At 44.5% G+C, this 20,000-nt stretch overlaps 1 protein-coding gene across 2 annotated transcripts in view; it reads left to right on the top strand.

Annotated features, from left to right (window-relative positions):
- Positions 1–20,000, top strand: part of vstm2la (V-set and transmembrane domain containing 2 like a) — an 87,404-nt gene that overhangs the window by 12,552 nt on the left and 54,852 nt on the right. The window contains exon 1 of one of the 2 annotated variants that reach the window (XM_077218035.1): positions 5,065–5,223. The exons of the other annotated variant lie outside the window; for it this stretch is intronic. Coding sequence (XP_077074150.1) covers positions 5,196–5,223 — 28 coding nt within the window. The 5' untranslated portion in view covers positions 5,065–5,195. Of the gene's footprint in view, positions 1–5,064; positions 5,224–20,000 lie in introns of those variants that run through there. 2 annotated transcript variants of the gene reach the window in all.

Below are 20,000 nucleotides of genomic sequence, written 5' to 3'. Positions count from 1 at the left end.
CAGGCGAGCACCCTCCAGCCAGTGTCGCCACTCTAGTGCTGCCTTCATGGCCAGAAGTTCCCTGTCGCCCACGTCGTAGTTTCGTTCAGCTGAGGAGAGCTTACGGGAATAAAAGGCACAGGGAAACATTTTAGCTGGGACTCCATGCCGCTGAGACAGAATGGCACCGATGCCCGTGCTGGAGGCGTCCACTTCCACAAAGAACTCACGCTCGGAATCAGGATGGTGAAGGATGGGAGCGGTGGTGAATTTCTCCTTTAGCTGGTTGAAGGCAGATAAACTCTTGGGTGACCACCTCAACAGATGTCCCCCTCCTCTTAGGAGAGATGTGAGTGGAGCTGCGGTGATGCTGAAATCTCGGATGAACCGTCTGTAAAAATTACAAAGCCAAGAAAACGTTGCATCTCTTTAACGGTGGTGGGTTGTGGCCAGTTAACTACGGATCGGACCTTGCTGTCATCCATGGTAACTCTCCGCACTGATGATGTACCCCAGAAAGGTGATCTGCGTTTGATGAAATTCACATTTTTGCACCTTGGCATACAGACGGTTCTTGATGAGGCGTTGGAGAACTGCTCGCACATCCCGAACATGAGATTCTAGAGTGTCTGAGAAGATCAAGATGTCATCGATGTATACAATTACCTTCTGGTTGAGCATGTCGCGAAAAATCTCATTTACAAAGGCCTGGAACACTGACGGACTGTTGGAAAGGCCGAACGGCATGACCCGGTATTCATAGTGCCCTGTTGTTGTCGAGAAAGCGGTTTTCCACTCATCACCTCTTCTTATACGAATCAGATTGTATGCATTGCGCAAATCTAGTTGTGAAGAATTTGGCGGTGCGGAGTTGTTCCAGGGCGGCCGGGACCAGGGGTAGGGGATAGCGAAACTTGACCGTGATTTCGTTGAGGCCGCGATAATCTATGCAGGGTCGAAGCCCTCCATCCTTCTTCTTCACGAAAAAGAAACCGGCCGAAGCAGGAGAAGTGGAAGTAGTGATAAAGCCCTTGGCGAGCTGCTCATCAATATAAGATCTCATGGCGTCGGACTCTGGCTGAGATAAAGGGTATACTCTTCCCCGCGGGAGGGTGGCACCTGGGATTAAATCAATGGCGCAGTCACTGGATCTGTGAGGAGGTAGTTGAGATGCCTTGTCCTCGCTGAAAGCTAGGGAGAGATCATAATACTCAGCGGGTACCCCTTGGAGATCAGGATTTTCAGAATGGGAGCTCAGCGGAGTCTTACTGATGGGAGTGTTAAGGCATCTCTTCAGACAGGCATCGGACCACTGGGTAATCTGCTTGTCGGACCACGAGATGGACGGGTTGTGTTGTTCTAACCAAGGAAGGCCCAGTATGAGGGGATGGTGAGGTGAGTCAATGGTGAAGAAGTGAATGTTCTCAGTGTGCTGTGCGTCCGTGATCAACGTGATTTCTTGAGTGGTGAACTGAACCTTGCCAGAACCTAAGGGGCGTCCGTCTATCGCCGCCACTGCCACCCGAGAGTCACATGGAACGAGAGAGAGGGAGTTAGATTTAGCAAAGCTCAAATCAATAAAATTCCCTGCAGCTCCTGAATCAATTAAAGCACACGTTTCAATGAACTTGTCGTCAAAGTGAAGAGTGACGGCTAATACAAGAGACTTAGAGATATGAGAACTAAAACTCACCGCAGTGGGGTCCCGGTCGGTGGGTCGGTTGGGGCAGGTCGCCCTCCTGTGGCCGGACTGGGCACAGTACAGACATAGAAGATTACGCATTCGTCTCTCTCTCTCCTCGGGGGTGAGACGAGTGAAACCGATCTGCATAGGTTCAGATTCCGGACCCGCGGAGGGATATTCAGTTACTCGGTGCTTAAGGGGTGTTCGTCGGGCTCGAATTAAATTATCCAGGCGAATGGTTAACTCCATCAACTGACTGAGGGTTCTGTCCTCATCCCGGCATGCCAGTTCTCCTTGCAGATCAGGGTTGAGACCTTTACGGTACAGTAATTTCAAAGGATCGTGGCCCCAGCTTGTTTGCGCGGCGAGAGTGCGGAAGGTCATAGTGTAATCCGCCGCGGATGATCCTCCCTGACGTATCGACAGAAGCAACTCGCCCGGTTCCCTCCCACTGGCAGGGTGCTCAAAAACCTCTCTAAATTGGATGAGAAAATTATCATAGGAGGGAAAGGTGAGATTACCTCCCGTCCAGACCCATTCCAGAGCTCTTCCAGTTAGAAGCGAAACGATAAAAGACACGCGGCTGTCGTCGTCAGGGAAAAGGTTGGGTTGTTGTTTAATGAACTGTGCATTGAAGCAGAAATCCCTTACATGTTGCAGCCGAACCATCGTACTTATCAGGATGAGACAAACGTGGATTATTTGATGGTGTACTCACGCTGGGTGATGGCTGAAGCGGAGGTGCCGCGGGTTGAACAGGATCGGCGGTTTGTGTCGTGAGGGTCCGCATGGATCTCACCAACTCATCGGTAAGTGTGGTTAGCTTCTCCAGCTGTTGTTGATGAACGATCAGAACTGACGCTTGATTGGAGATATCAGAGGTTAGTTGTCGGAAGGCTGCTGGATCCTGTTGTGGCGAGGTCTTCTGTGACGAAGAGGCAGATTCGTGCAGATCCATTTGCAGTGTTTTTATTAAACAGAGAAGCACACAGAGAGAACACGGTGAATAACAGGTGACAAGGGCAATCCAAACTCAGAAACAATACCAGGCTGGGGTCGGGGCGGGCAGCAGATACACGGAGACCAGGAGGGCAGGCTAGGATCGATAAACCAGGAAAATCCAGGGAACGTAGAATACACAGTGAAGATAGACGTGGCAGATGCAAGACCTCGCACCGAGCATAGAGAGAGAGCAGCTTTCATAGAGGGGGGAAGAGTGGCTGCACCTGTGCAGGTGATTAGGAGAGAGGTTCAGACAGACAATGGGACAGAGGGAAATGTAGTTCAATATTCAGGAGAGGGGGTTCTTCGATGCCCAGAGCGAGACACTGATGATCGATCTATGACATATATATCGCAATATGCATATTTAAACGGCTTGCAATAACTAGGGTCATGAACAAAAGACAAAGTGAAAATCACTCACTGCCTTTGGCTAAATAACTTTTGTAACTTTAATAAGAATCAGGAGATATTTAAATATTTGAAAACTAAGCAGTGTTTTATTTTTACATTTGATTATTCAAAATTTTGAATTTTGATTAATGTAGGCCTTCCTGAAACCTTAAACCCCCATACACTGATGTCAAAACAACACTTCTTATGCGTAAGGAAAACACTGATGTTCACTTTCAGAAGTTGTAGGGATGTTTTCTTGTCACAAAAAGAATGTGAAACACGTATGTAGGTTATATAATTTTGAATATATTTTAAAGATAATTTAAGTTTATTTTACACATGCATTATCGTACCGCATATCGAATATCACATTATTTAATGCGATTGCATATCGTATTTTTCTTCAATATCGTGCAGCCCTAATATATATATATATATATATATATATATATATATATACAGGGGTTAAATTGGGATTTATCATGTGGTGGTGCTCTCCCTAGGGGGCTCTGGGGGTATACCCCCTCGTGAATTAAAAAAAAACAAAAAAACATTAAATAGCACTTTCTGGAGAGTTTTGTGCAAAGAAATGGAGAAATTGAGTATTACATGATATGTGAAAAACTGCAAGGTTAAGAGCATATACTTTGCATTGTTGTAGTATCAACAGGTATTAGGACATTTAGCATTTACATTACTGTTAATCAGTCATCACTTGATTACATATTGTATTACCTTGTTATGATATATAGTGACCCATACAATGTGCCAAACATAATGTGCCACACGAAGAGACAGTGCAGCATATGACAGTAGCAACAGCTGAGAAGATTTGGGTCTGTGGTGACCAGGTCCACCTCACACACACTTCCTTCTCCCATTCTCTCTCTTTACTACTATAACAAAACACACACACTCATCCTACTCTGCATAATTTCTCATCAAGATCAAGACACAAAAATAAAATCAATCTATCCTTGTGGAAAGGTTTCTTGGTAGCTAAATGTAGGTCTAGCAAGTCTTATATTTCTGTAATTCACACAGATCAAATACAAATATGCCGACTGAATATATTGCTAGTTTATTTTGAGTAGCCTGCTAGCAGTTCTCTCGGCAGTTTGCTGATAATCAGGTGCGTTCAGTAAAATGCTCAAAACATCTCCTGAGAAAAATCACATGGTCAACCTAGTCTTGGTTATTTAATTACCTTGTCATTCAAGGCCAGAGCACTTTTTGTACATTTCTGGAACTTTTCCGTGCTTCAACTTCCCGCGCAACTACGAATCTCCCAGGAATATTCATTATATATTGCTGCGTACATTTATCCGTGTCACCTAGATGCGCGCGCGCGAGCGGTGCGCGATCATGGTCGACTGACAACGAGATTAAGCAGCTGAACAAGAACACGGCCGTGTTCCGATTGTTCTCAGCTCCGCCGAGACAAAATAGACATGCCATTTCAAAAATCTTTAATTTATTGTCATAAATATGTTTTCAAAAGCATTACTTTCATCAAATTTTATGTGACATAATTTCCAGTAGGCAATTGACTGCAAACAAGCAGGCTTATGTGCCGGGGCTGAGCCCCGGAGAGCCCCGGCCCAATTTAACCACTGTATATATATATATATATGTATCAGAAACCCTGCCTGCTCTACTCAAGTTACTCAAGAAATTGCACGAGTTTCCTTGTCTGTGTCATTAAAACAGACGTGTTGTTATTCAGCAGCTGCTATAAACATTTCAACATTGCTGTGCTGTCTATCCCTAGATAGGCAGCATTCTAACAGAAATGTAAACTCTACACATGTGAAAACACACACACACACACACACACACACACACACACACACACACACACACACACACACACTTGAAGTTACATTTGAATTTCACAGTTGGATAAACTATTTTTATTTTAGGTTTCAGCTCTGAATGAAGTATAACTGGAATTTCCCTTGACTCCATCAACAATCTTATGTAATTTTTTCCACAGGGGTTATTGCAGTGCATTATGGGATTGCCTTATCTGTGACGGACACATGTGGCCTGAATTTGGCCAAAAGAAGGCATCTTAGAAGGCAGCCTACCTGATGAAAGCAGTCTACATTTTTGTTGATGCCTTTAGTGTTAAATGAGAAAAGCATCAAACAGACATTACAGTAAGTAGAAAAAAAACATTTGATTTGATTCAACATATAATTTATTACACAAACTTTCAGGCTTCAACGGCCCTGAGGGTGAATAGAATGATGGCCATACTGTAAATGTTTTATTAATATAGAAAGAATTTGATATGAAATTATTTTTTTAATGAAGCAATACTCTAAATAAGAGACTAAAGCTGCCAGTAGGTGGTGATAAATATCTAAATCCATTGAATCGTTCATTCATGCGATTCGTTTAAACGGCTGCAGGCACGTGCACACATAGACATCAAAAGGGGCTTGAGCACCTGCCCTTTTTATTCCTGGAGAGAAAGTAACCTTTTTCTGGGGTGCTTTTTAAAAAAAGAAAAGAAAAATAATATATATTCCTGTTTGCGCACAGCTTCCCTGCCAAACACATATATTTATTGAATAGTGTATCTAAATATCAGGTCAGGAGTTCTGAAGCTCTCTCTCTCTCTCTCTCTCTCTCTCTCTCTCTCTCTCTCTCTCTCTCTCTCTCTCTCTCTCTCTCTCTCTCTTTCTCTCCCCCTGCGTCTCTGCGCAGCAGCAATCTGAGGTCGAAAACTCCGGAGTAGTGTGTGTGGACAGCAGGTGCAACCGTAGTGAAGGTTATGCGTTTTAAAATGAAAATGCACTGTGTAAAACGTAGCCTATTCCACAGACTGCTCGGAACCGATGCTCTCGAGACAAATATGGTTCTTCCAGTGAGTGAGCTGTAATTTTCTGGTCATTCATAAATCGTTTGAAAATTACATTTATGAAGCGATCTGAATCTGCATCGTTGAAACAGTGGATGCTAATTGACTACATAGCACTGCACAAAACAGCACCAAAAGTAGAATTAATAGTAAGTTGTAAAAATTACTTCCATTAAAAAAAAAATATAACAATTTAAAATAATAGTTCCCTTTCGTCCTGGGAACTCCGACGTGTCGTCGGGGGAGTTCCCTGACGAATTGGGATCACGCTAGGGAGACCAATTGCCTTCGAGTGAATTAAAACGAGCCAATGAAAATTGGCATGCAAGATTTGCATTCCGCGACCCGCCTACCAGCGCGGGTATAAAAGGCGGAAGTAAACATTGCGCAATGCTTTTAGCTTCGGAGCCGACCGATTGTGTCCTCTCTGAGTGAGTGAGCTTTAAGATTGTATTTTTCTTATTGCTACGAGTCTGCTGTTTCGGGAGGGGATCTCTCTGTGTTGGTGAGATGGCGTTTCAGCGACCGCGCGGTTCCTGTCTGCCGGCTGCGTCAATATGCTGTTAATTCAAAAGCTGTTTTCACAGCTGGTAAACGGTTGAGTGCGCACAGCGGGCTTGCAGTTTCCCCGCTGTGTTGCCGCGTTGGGTCCCTGTGTGCTTCAGCACGATAGAGAGAGTACTTTCTTCCTGAAAGAGCAACACGAGTGAAGATCGCGTCCTTTTCAGGATGACGTTTCACTCGTGTGTTTCTGGATGCGATCGTTCCCTGTCCTTATTTGACGGCCACGTTCATTGTTTCACATGCCTAATCCGTGTGTGAGACTACGTTCGTGGGTGGTTCATGTTCTCTCAGGGGTGCATGACCACGTCGGCACGTTGTTCGTCTCCCCTTTCTCGTAAAGGCTTGAGCCGCTCAGCGTGCCGTGTGCCGTCGAGCGCCGGCTGACAGCGCGGGTTGTCACGGCAACCCAGCGCGCGTCATTCGGCGCTCAAGATGCGTGGTCAAGATCAAGACTCGCGTGCCTCTATCAGGTGAGTCCCTTTGCTTATTTCCCGATCTAGTTTCTCTTCTGGTGCACCAGAGGAGGGCTACTTTGGCGAATAACATTGGTGATCTGAGGGTTTCAGTGAGCACGAACCACTCACTCCTCTAGCGCATCGCAAACATGCTGAGACTGTGTTCGTGGGTGGTTTATGCTTTCTTATGAGAGCATGACCACGTCGGCACGTTGTTCGCCTTGCCTGAAGGCTTGAGCGCCCAGCGTGCCGTGTGTCATCGAAGCGATGGCCACGTTCACTATCTTGCATGCCTGGTTGACGGCCACGATCACTGTTTCACATGCCTAATCAGTGTGTTGAGACTGCGTTCGTGGGTGGTTCATGTTCTCTCAGGAGTGCATGACCACGTCGGCGTGCTGCTCGTCTCCCCTTTCTCGTAAAGGCTTGAGCCGCTCAGCGTGCCGTGTGCCGTCGAGGCTTTCGGATGGGATTCTGGTCCTTCTCATGAGGGACCAAGCATTTCATTCGGGGCCCCAGGGAGGACAGATGTCGATCGCTACATCGGAGAGAGGGCTGTTATACTCTGAAAATGATGCTGAGTTCCTACTATAATGTCGTGTTCTCATGCTGAAGATTCAGACTTAACAGCCACACTTTCCTGGGCTGTTCTAAAGCGCCTGGATGTGTGTGAAGAATTTTGGCAGTATGGAAGCATTTTGGTGCCAATATGGCAAGCCAAACATGCCTAAATCTGCAGAAGTTTTTCCTCTCTCACTACCACTGCACGTGCGTAGTTCTAACTCGGGGTTGAGCTGTGCTTAGTGACTGACCGTGATTAGTCACAGCGCTGGCCCTCGGTTAGACGATGTCCACACTGGTGGTCCAGAAGCACCTCAAAACCAGCCCGCTCGGAGTTTGTTTTTCCCAAGGGAAGGGAAGCAACCCTGAGAGGAGCGACCCAGAGTATGTGACGATCTGCTCTTTGGGAGTGCGTGTCATCACCACTCCTTCCCCCGGGGGAGGGCCGGGTGGAGAATTTAGTTTCTGTTCCGCCGCTGGTTATCCAGTAATCAGCGGTACCCAAAGTTTGAGCAGTCCACTTCCTCTGAGTCGTTCACAGGCCCCAGCGCTCAGATGGCAGTGAGGGCTACGGCCTTGTCACTCTCGTCTCTCGCTGGGTGAGGGGAAACCAGGACTCGATGCCCCCGGGCCTCGTCCCTCGTTTCCCCTCACGGTCGAGACTGGCAGTATAATAAGACCAGTTTCCTCCGTCCGAGAGGGTCAGAATGGCAGTGTGTGCCGCCCCCGAGCTGCACCACTCCCGTTCCCCTCTCCCCAGCTTGCAGATAGCAGTGACGCAGCCTCAGCTGCGTCGCTCCGGTCTGCAGCTGGGCCCGGAGGCGCAGAGACCAGCATACGAGGAGTCAGGGCCTCGTTCCTCGTCTCTCCCCCTCCCCTCGCCACCGGGCAGTCCGCAGCAGAACGCCCACGAGCCTTCTCTGCCGTCTGCCCCTCGGTGGAAGCAGGTTGGTGTCAGGCGCACCCAGACCCCCGCTCTCGGTCGCTACAACGCCACCAGAGCCGGGTCCCTGTCTTCCACCTTGCTGCCCCTCCGCGGGTACGCCGGTGGTTCGGGTGGGTTCATTGGGACGGTATCTGGAAGCCTGGCTAGAAGCGCTTCCAGGTCCGTCCCGATGGCTCATCCGCACCATCCGGTTCGGCTATGCAATTCAGTTTGCACGCCGGCCTCCCAAGTTCAGGGGCGTCCACTTTACCCGTGTGCGGTCGGTGGACGCCCCTGTCTTGCGGAAAGAGATCGATGTCCTGCTGGCGAAGGACGCGATCGAGCCGGTCCCTCCTGCCGAGATGAGGTCCGGGTTTTACAGCCCCTTGCGGAAAGAGATCGATGTCCTGCTGGCGAAGGACGCGATCGAGCCGGTCCCTCCTGCCGAGATGAGGTCCGGGTTTTACAGCCCCTACTTCATTGTACCCAAGAAAGGCGGTGGGTTACGGCCAATCCTGGACCTGCGGGTTTTGAATCGGGCCCTGCACAAACTCCCGTTCAAGATGCTCACGCAGAAGCGCATTTTCGAATGCATCCGTCCCCAGGATTGGTTTGCAGCGATCGACCTGAAGGACGCGTACTTTCACGTCTCGATTCTCCTTCGACACAGACCGTTTCTTCGGTTTGCTTTCGAGGGTCGGGCGTATCAGTACAAAGTCCTACCCTTCGGGCTGGCCCTGTCACCCCGCGACTTCACGAAAGTCGCGGAGGCGGCCTTTGTTCCCATGAGAGAACAAGGCGTTCGCATCCTCAACTACCTCGACGACTGGCTCATTTTAGCTCACTCGCGAGATGTGTTGTGCGATCACAGGGACATGGTGCTTCGGCACCTCAGCCAGTTGGGGCTTCAGGTCAACTGGGACAAGAGCAAACTCTGCCCCGTGCAGAGGATCTCTTATCTCGGTATGGAGCTGGACTCGGTCGCCCGGACTGCGCGCCTCACGGAGGAACGCGTCCAGTCAGTGCTCACCTGCCTCAGGTCTTTTCGAGGCAGGACAGCGGTTCCACTGAAACAATTTCAGAGGCTCCTGGGGCATATCGCAGCCGCAGTAACGCCGCTCGGCCTGTTACATATGAGACCGCTTCAGCGCTGGCTTCACGATCGAGTCCCGAGGTGGGCGTGGCACAGTGGCACGTTCCGGGTCAAAGTGACCCCGCACTGTCGCCAAACCTTCTCCCCGTGGTCGGATCCTGCGTTTCTACGGGCCGGAGTGCCCTTAGTCCAGGTTTCCAGGCATGCTGTGGTTTTCACAGATGCCTCTGCCACCGGATGGGGGGCCACGTACAACGGGCATGCAGTTTCAGGTCTGTGGACGGGGCCTCAACTGCATTGGCATATCAACTGCCTAGAGTTGCAAGCAGTACGCTTAGCCTTGCGTCGCCTCAAAGGGGTTCTCAGACACAAGCACGTACTGGTCCGTACGGACAGCACTGCGACCGTTGCGTACATCAACCATCAAGGTGGTCTACGCTCCTGTCGTATGTCGCGACTCGCCTCCCACCTCCTCCTATGGAGTCAGAAGCATCTGAGGTCGCTTCGTGCCATTCACATTCCAGGGGAGCTCAACCGTGTGGCAGACGAGCTCTCACGGCTGCCTCCCCTGCCAGGAGAATGGCGACTCCATCCTCAGTCGGTCCAGCTGATTTGGAGTGTCTTCGGAGTCGCACAGGTAGACCTGTTTGCCTCTCCGGACACGACCCATTGCCAGTGGTTTTATTCCCTGTCCGAGGGGACCCTCGGCACGGACGCCCTGGCTCACAGCTGGCCCCGGGACCTGCGCAAGTATGCGTTTCCCCCAGTGAGCCTTCTTGCACAGACTCTGTGCAAGGTCAGGGAGGACGAGCAGCAGGTCCTTCTTGTGGCGCCGTATTGGCCCACCAGGACTTGGTTCACCGAATTCATGCTCCTCGCGACAGCCCCTCCTTGGCCGATTCCTCTGAGGAAGGACCTTCTTTCTCAGAGACGGGGCACTCTATGGCACCCGCGTCCAGACCTCTGGAAACTCCATGTCTGGTCCCTGGACGGGACGCGGAGGTTCTAGGTGGTCTGCCACAGGCAGTGGTAGACACCATCACTTCCGCTAGAGCCCCCTCTACGAGGCGCCTCTATGCGTTGAAGTGGAACCTGTTCGTCGATTGGTGTTTCTCCCGTCAGGAGGACCCCCGAACTTGCCCGATCGGAGTCGTGTTTTCCTTCCTGCAAGATGGGTTGGAGCGAAGGCTGTCTCCCTCCACCCTCAAAGTGTATGTCGCCGCAATAGCCGCGCATCACGATGCACTGGAAGGTAAGTCCTTGGGGAAGCACGACCTGGTCATCAGATTCCTTAAGGGTGCCAGGAGGTTAAATCCACCTCGTGTTTTGCACTCGGTACCCTCTTGGGACCTTGCTCTGGTACTTAGAGCTCTTCAAAGTCCTCCCTTTGAGCCTTTGCTGACGGTAGAGCTTAATATCCTGTCCATTAAGACAGCGCTCCTGTTGGCATTGGCCTCTTTCAAGAGGGTCGGGGATCTGCAGGCTTTTTCGGTCGACGAATCGTGCCTAGAGTTCGGGCCAGGCCTTTCTCACGTTGTGTTGAGACCCCGGCTCGGATATGTGCCCAAGGTTCCTACCACTCCCTTCGTGGACCAGGTAGTGAACCTGCAAGCGCTGCCCCAGGAGGAGGCAGACCCAGCCCTAGCTTTTCTCTGTCCTGTCCGCGCCCTGCGGGTTTATATTGACAGAACGCAAAGCTTCAGAACCTCAGATCAGCTCTTTGTCTGTTACGGAGGCCGGCAGAAGGGGAAGGCCGTCTCCAAGCAGAGGTTAGCCCACTGGTTAGTGGATGCTATCACCCGAGCATATGAGTCTCTGGGTGAGCCTTGTCCTCCCAGGTTGCGCGCTCACTCCTCTAGAGGTGCTGCCGCTTCCTGGGCTTTGGCTCAAGGCGCCTCGCTGACAGACATCTGTAGAGCTGCGGGCTGGGCGACACCGAACACGTTCGCTAGGTTCTATAGCCTTCGTGTGGAACCTGTTTCCTCCCGAGTTCTGGCGACGGCCAGTGGGTCGAGGGAATAAGTTGTGTCGGCTTGCTACGCCACTCCGCCTCGAACAGCGGATACGTGCTTTCTTGCTCCGTATGGCGCCCTACGTTGGTGAGCCTCGTGAGTTCCTCCTTCACCCCTCCGGTGCTGGGCGTGGCGGACCGCCCGGCGCCAGGTCTGCTACCTCTAGTGAGGAGTTGTTAGTAGACTGGGTGCTCCAGTGATCTCTACTGTGAACCATCATGCCACGTGCAGTTTAGCCGTGTCTTCCCTTGACGGACTCGTTCGTCATCCCTGTTGAGTGCGCTCCCATTTCCCTTGGATTGGGACCACCTCAGGGACTGCCATATGTTTCACTACCCCATTGGGCTAGTACATATGTGTATTCCTGGTCAGTCAGGCTGGGCCTTCCGCAGCTTTCCCCCTCTCTTGGGGAACGCTTTCCCAGTGTTATCCAATGTCCACTGTGCGGGTCTTGCGGAACAGCAGTGTGGTTCCCGTGCTAGCTCCCGCAACTTATTTCAAGAAACTGCTGCAGGGTAGCTTAGCCGGGCGCTGGAAGGGGCCAGCACCATGGCGCTTTATTAGGGATCCCAATTCGTCAGGGAACTCCCCCGACGACACGTCGGAGTTCCCAGGACGAAAGGGAACGTCTCGGTTACGTATGTAACCCTCGTTCCCTGAGTACAGGGAACGGAGACGTGTCGTCCCTTCGCCATGTCGCTGTACCTTCGCGGAGGACTGGACACTGTTCGGCTCCTCAGCGAAAAGCATTGCGCAATGTTTACTTCCGCCTTTTATACCCGCGCTGGTAGGCGGGTCGCGGAATGCAAATCTTGCATGCCAATTTTCATTGGCTCGTTTTAATTCACTCGAAGGCAATTGGTCTCCCTAGCGTGATCCCAATTCGTCAGGGAACTCCCCCGACGACACGTCTCCGTTCCCTGTACTCAGGGAACGAGGGTTACATACGTAACCGAGACGTTTTCTATTTTAATATACTTTATAAAATATATATAATTTATATCTGTGATGCAAAGCTGGATTTTCAACAGCCAGTCTTTAGTGTCACATGATTCTTCAGAAATCATTCTATATGCTGATTTATTATCAATGTTGGAAACAGTTTTTTTATTGAACCTGTGATACTTTCAGGATCAGGATTCATTGATGAATAAAAAGTTAAATAAAACAACATTCAATTCAAATAGAAATTCTTTTATAAGTCTTAATTGTTACTTTTTTAAATCAATTTAGCACGTCCTTGCTGAATAAAAGTATTAATTTATTTTATAAAAAAAAAAAGAAAGAAAGAAAGTAAATGACTGACCCCAAACTTTTGAACGGTAGGCTAGTGTATATTGGTACAAAATATTACTTTTTTAAGATGCTGGCCTTTTTTTAACTAAGAATCCTGAAAAAAGTATCAAAGGTTAGTATATTATGATAGTATAAAGTATATTATAATAGAAAATAATTATTTCAAATTGTAGTAATATTTCACAATATTACTGTTTTTTCTGCATTTTAGATCAAATAAATGCAGCCTTGGTGAGCATAAAAGGCTTCTTTAAAAAACATTAAAAATAGTAGTATATACTTATACTAATAATACTAATATATATATATATATATATGTGTGCCCCTTTTTTACATTTGAGCCCCTGCCCCTGAGGAACTCTCTGCACGTCCCTGAACGGCTGATTCATCCAGGAATGATGTAAATGGCTCTCTTAATGAACGAGTCATTGAATCATTTTTTTTTAGATTTTTTTTTAAATCGTTTGCTCGATTAAATCGCTCAAACACAAACAAACAAACACTATAGGTAAGATCGCAAAATCGAACAAAAACAGACAGTAGTGTCTAAAATAAAACACAATATCTACTTATTTTTTGAACTGTTGTATAAAATCAACATCACATTTGCACTTGGAACAAAAACAGCACTCGTGTGACATTGCTTGATCATATGATATAAATATGAGACAAAAACTCATACTGGGGCATTTTTGCCCTTATATCTTGAGTTTTAGGGTCATTTTAACTGTATTAATAGGCTCCATCACACAGTGAGCTGTTTCTCTGCTTCATGTTCGTCACCTATCAACTATTCGAAATGTAAGATAAACTACACAAACTACGTTAATAATTTTAACACCTTATTTTTTCTCATAACTAGTTAATTAAATTAACGTTTTCAGTCTAATGTACGTAGCATATAAATAACCTGCCATCACATTATAGAAACTGGACAGTGATGATTCAGTCAGACGCTTTCTTCCTGTGATGTGCATCAGATTTTGCCAATATACGCTAGACTGTGTTGGTAAGAGTGTGTGTGTGTGTGTGTGGATACGGTAGCAGGAAGATGTTTGTTGTCAGGCGTGGGTGTATGGGGGCGCCTGCCATCTCTCGCTTCATCTGTTTGTTTATTCATTTCGTTGCCGTTGCGTTAAATAATTCATCTCTCTGCCCCTCTCCTCTCCTCTCTCCTCATACTAATGATCCTCCAGCAGTGTGTGTGTGTGTGTGTGTTTCTCTGGCTTCTCCATCATATATGTGCATGTTGAATGCGTTAAGCTACACACACACTCAGCTGAAGTGTGTGAGCGCCGCGAGCGATGGCCAGCACGAGAGATATCCCACATGCTGGTGTGTGTGTGTGTGTGTGTGTGTGTGTGTGTGTCTACAGGCCTGATGAATGTAGGACAGCCGTTTGTCCTGAACGTTACTGTGACAATCACACACACGCTTTATCTACGTCGTCTAGTTGAAAGTTTGATCATCACTAGTACTAGTTTGATTCCTGACATCATTTCCTGTACCCATCATCCCTATGAAAGTATTTGAGGGAATTTTAGTAACACGTCTATATGAAGCCGATGTATGATGGCTTGTGCACATTGTAATGCTCTATATCTTTTCATAATAACTGTAATAATGCAAACACATGAAAATATGTACCTATTCATGGTTACAACTTTAAAATTAAATGCATTTAACTACATGATATAACGCCTGACACTGGGTGTTGATCATGTGTTCAGTGTTATTAATATAGTATTATTTTTAAAGCTTTTGTATTTATATTTTCATTTTAATTGTATATTTCCAGCTTTTATCATTTCTACTAGTTTTTTTTCTAGTTAGCTTTATTTTGTTTCTAGTTTATTTATTTATTTTTTATTTCTAGTTAGCTAATATTTCTATTTAGCTTTATTTTTATTTCAGTTTTAGTAATATTAGCACTTCAACTTATTTTATTTTCCATTTAAATTAAATTTTCATTTGAGTATTTTTTACATTTAAGTGTGAAACTGTATATCTTATTTTATTTCAGCTTCATTTTTATTTTTTATTTTATAGTTTTAGTTTTAACTAACACTGATTACAGTGAGTATGCGAGTATTTGTGAGAACATGCAATTGATAATAAAGTTTTTTTTATGATGAAATAAGTCTTTATGATGAATTATATAAACATGCTTCAAATAAAGTGTTACTAAAAAATCCAGGTATTTGATTTTGTAGAAGTATTTTTTGTGGAAGGATTAGGGAACACTTCATTTTACATTGCTGTGTTACAGATGTTACATGTAGTTACTATAGTAATTACTATAAATTATGCTTAATTACATGCAATTAACCCTAAACCAAATCCTAATCCTAACCAAAACCCTATAGTAAGTACATGTTGTTAATTAATATTAAGCAGTACTTAAATACATAATTACTATGGAAGATTGTTTCCACCACATAATAAAAAATAAAAAAGGTAATTGTGACTTTTTATCCAAGAATTGTGTGATATAAAGTCAGAATTGCTTGATATAAACTCGCAAATATGTGATAAAAAGTCGCAATTATCTGTTAAAGTGTTTTATTCTGTGGCAGAAACAAGCTTCCATAAATTCCACTGTAACACCGGCACTTTAAAATAAAGTATTTTCTGTATTTTGGGGACCACCATGTTTTATTACTCTTTCTGGCTGCCAGATGTACCAGGAATGTATAATATATTATTTACAGTCATGCTTTATGATCCATAACAGCAATTTATGAACGAACATGCTGATATTTGATCATTTATATGCAGAAAAAATGTTAAAACACGCTTAAAACAGCAATGTTCTGCTGAAAGCGGCAGAAAAGTGTGATAAAAAACAACAAGGAAAAGCTTTAGATCCATACAAAGCAGTAAGCGCGTAATGAAATGTGTTTTATTTGTTGTTTGACTCATTATTATCCCGCGCGCAGCTGGTTCGGCTGTGAAACATGACGCGTCTGGTGTGGCCGCGGGGCTGGAGATGTGCTTGTTTCTGCGCTTGGGCGTCTCTCTTTATCTTGGTACTTGTCCCATGACATTATACTATAGATTGTGCTTTATGAGGCGTTGCATGAGAGAAATGTGAACTGATTTGAGCCGCCCGAGGGCTGAGGCAGTCGCTCGTGAAGCGGTGTCGTCCAGACGCTAGTGAGCGGTCACTGACAGGTCTGTCGACACGAGGCCGATGCTTTACGCTGATGCTGTCATTGCAACGAGACATGTTTACAAGCTGAGAGGACGTGAACCGTCCCTGAGATTCACCCCTCATTGTTTCAAGCGCAATTCACTGTGATTTAAAGGTACATTACAAGCTTACTTAGCAAAATACTCATGTAAAACTAACCGCTAACTAGCTAACTCCGTAAAATGTCCGCTTTTGGTGCAAGAAACCATGTTATAAATGGATTTGTAGGGAGGAAAGCTATGAAAGTGTAGAATATGCATTAGTTGGGGTAATACCCATAACTGCATATTGAGGAATTTCTTTATATTTAAAATAGTGCTGGGCAACGATTAATCACAACCAAAATAAAAGTTTGTGTTTACATAATATATGTGCTTGTACTGTGTATAATTATTTTGTATATATAAATACACACACATGCATGTATATATTCAAGAATATATTTATATATAATATAAATGATGTATAAATATATATACATGCAAATATTTCTTAAATATATACATGCAAATGTGTGTATTTATATATACAAAATAATTATATAATATAACAATATACACAAACAATATATTATGTAAACACAAACTTTTATTTTGGAAGTGATTAATCTTTGCCCCGAGCACTAATTTAATCGATTCATTGCTATTTAATTTGATGCTTCTTTATAAAATGATCAATTTGACGTAGTTAAATTAAGTGCAATGACAGGATCAACAGGACAAAACCTTTGTTACATTCATACATGAAAATCACTCACCTTTCAGCGAAACCAAAATAGGTGACCTACGTGAATCGTGTAGATTCGATGAGAAAATGTTTGGGGGGGTATACTATATGAAGCCATACTATAGTATAATTTGAAATAGAATTAAATATTTAAGTAATTAAATTCAAGTTCACGTAAACTTTTCCCTCCGCTACGGCTGTCAGTCATTCTCCATTCAGCAAAAATGGAACGCGTCGCGTTCGGTTACGACAGTCAACGATGAAACTCTCTCCAAGATGATTCAATGTTACTATTATTATACTTTATCTGTAGATAAAGCTCTATGGTTTCGCATAAAATGACTCTTGCTGGACTGTATTGCTGTACCTTAATCATGTTCGTTTCTACCGTGTGTCTGTTAGATCACAACACTGGAGAGCACTATAATTGTTCTTCACGCGCACAGTAACTGAAATTTAAAACTGTTAAAAGAAAAGGCTCAATAACCGATTGCATCGATAGATACTGTATAATACACTATTCGCATCGATATGCCTTTCCTTTGTGGTTTGGACTTTTCAATGCGGACTGGAAGAGCTGCGCGCTGTGACTCCGTGTTGCTTCAAGCGGATCATTCTGCGCTCGGGATGCGCATAAGCGCTTTGTGCCGCACTGTATGGAGTCTTTCATAATCATATCGTAATACTTTTGCCCAATGAAAGATTATTAATAGCCTTTTTTGTTCTGTTCTGTCCTATCATATGTTGCTGCCTCATTAAACAGCTGTGCTATACATTTAAAAAATGTCTTAATTTTATAGTAGACTATATAATAATTGATCTTTCTGATTTTTATCTTGTTTTTCATGAATGTATTTTAAAACAATACAAAGAGCAAAGTGTAACGTTTTACCAGATTTAGTACTACACTTATTGTCTCTTTGTTCCCCACTAAATGTTTTTTTTTTCACTAAATGTTCAGATTTTATACAATTATTGTTTTTCTAGACTACAATTTACTGAGTTATCCACTAATCTAGTTTATAATATCATTTTTGTCATAGGTTATGATCATATATATATATTTTTTTCTTTATAATGAAGTTGTCTGTATTAAATAGATTGTGTTTAACACACAAAAGAGTGATTATCAGGTCAACACACAGAGTTATAGAAATTCTACTTGATTAAAAAAAAAAACTGCGCTGGTATCGGATCGGTATCGGTCGATACTCCGAATTTTTGGTATCGGATTGGATCGGTTCAGAAAAAATGGTATCGGGACATCCCTAATATTTTCTGGTAGGTTATATCTAAGTTACCCAGGAGCTCGTTGACATAGGCTTAGCTTGATGAATTGAGTCGTTGAACACAGTAGGAGAGAACGCAACGTTAGCCAGCTAGCTAAAGCTCCGGTGGAAAATTATTAGCTAACGCTACGGAGGCCATAATATTTTTGACTCATGGCTGAAGTTAAGTTTCTCCGGCTCTCCCCAGGTTGGCAAAAAATGCACCTCAAAATGCATCAGATCGATGCTTTAAAATATGGAATATTTAAAACTTTCTTCCGGGGGAGCATTATATGTTATATATTATATATATTATAATGCTCCCCCGGACCCCCCTGGAGGGGTAATATCCTTCTCATCTTTTTCAACCCTGACCCGTTTTTCATGCCTGTACATTGTTACGTTGTTTTGTAATTACTGACGACTCGTTTCAGCAGTTCAGAATCGATTTTTCGTTTTCTTTTAGGAGACAATAACTTTATTTATCTCCACTTTGATCTTTAAAACTTTACATTCACAAACAGCTTTATTACACACTGCATGAAAGGTAATGTACGAAAAGCATAATTGGGTCACTTTAAAGTCTCCCTGTGGTGTAAAGCTTTTAATGTTGTTTATACGTCTATGTGGTGTTTTTAACATCCTAAAATAGTGTTACTCATTTGTGGCTCGCATGGTGGTAAATAATACAGTGATATGATCAAGCAGTCACTACAGATATTTCATAAAAACATCTAAAAAGAAGTAGGACTATAACACAACTCATTAAAAACTCAAAGTGTCAGCTCTATTTTCAAATAATTTTGATCGGATTGAAAGGGGTGGTTTATCGAGAGAACATGTTCACTTGATCGATTGAAAACCAAAACTGAAAGGACGCCGTCCGTCGCGCTGAACGCGCTGTTCTTCTGATGAATAAAGTGTCGTATAAACGAGTGTCACGTCGTTCTATAATTCTCCTTTCACTCAGTATCTGTGAAGTGTAGCAGGACAACGGCTCACCAGTCCTTGTTTCAGATTCTCATCCACAGACGACTGATTTTGGGCATTTTTACTGCGTGATCAATACAAACAGCACGGCATAACGGTTCATCATAGTCTCCAAATTATGACCAGAATTTGATATTAAGTCTGCTGTTTAAAACAAATAAAAATCCAATGTAGGAAAATGGTTATTACGCGACAACAGCGGGAAACTTTGTATATTTGTGCAGTGTGCGAATGTCAAAAAACCTATTCCCAATTTGAATCTTTTGACTTATAAATGTGCACATCACCCCGATCATGCATCATATCACGATGTTAAGCATTCATGTAAACTACAATTCAGACCGATTGAAACAAAAGTTGTGCATGTAAACATATCCAGTCCCTGCGGAGTTGCCAGTTATGGCGGTATTTCCAGCTCTTAACGCCGCATGTGCTCTTGGATGATTAGATACATGAGGGGCTAATGTAGAAAAAAATAACTTAATGTCATTCTGGGATGAATCTATTCTGGAAATCCTGCTTTTTTTTGTCATTAAGGGAAATCATCTCGTCTCAGTTACAAATTTGACTGATAAATCATAAAAAAAAAAAAAAAAATTATTGCATTGCATATTGAATGTTCAGGGGTGACATATTAATAAACAGACATGGTATTTATGACTGGATGTAACTTTTTATACTTTCCTGTAAAAATGGCTCTCCTACTGACTTTGTCCTATCAGTGCGGCTCTCATGAAAAAAATTGTGAAGACCACTGTCCTAAAATAATATAATAATATTTAATATGACAAGCCATGTGTAAATTCATAAGTCGACAGCATTGCTGAGTATTTTCTGCTTAAAACTGCAGTGAACCAAAGACAGTCTCAAAAACACGGTTTGAAATCGCTGGTGTTTCTGACGTCACAAACTACCTTGTAACCAATCAGATCAACGTGTGATCGTCAACGAGTGGATCTCTGAGTGAGTGAGTGAGTGGAGGCGGGG

Source organism: Siphateles boraxobius, unplaced genomic scaffold, assembly GCF_051911475.1.
Source record: "Siphateles boraxobius isolate OS27281-9 unplaced genomic scaffold, OSU_SipBor_1 77, whole genome shotgun sequence".
Lineage (NCBI taxonomy): Eukaryota > Metazoa > Chordata > Actinopteri > Cypriniformes > Leuciscidae > Siphateles > Siphateles boraxobius.
Note: the sequence above shows the minus strand (reverse complement) of the source record. Positions and strands in the feature narration are given on the sequence as shown.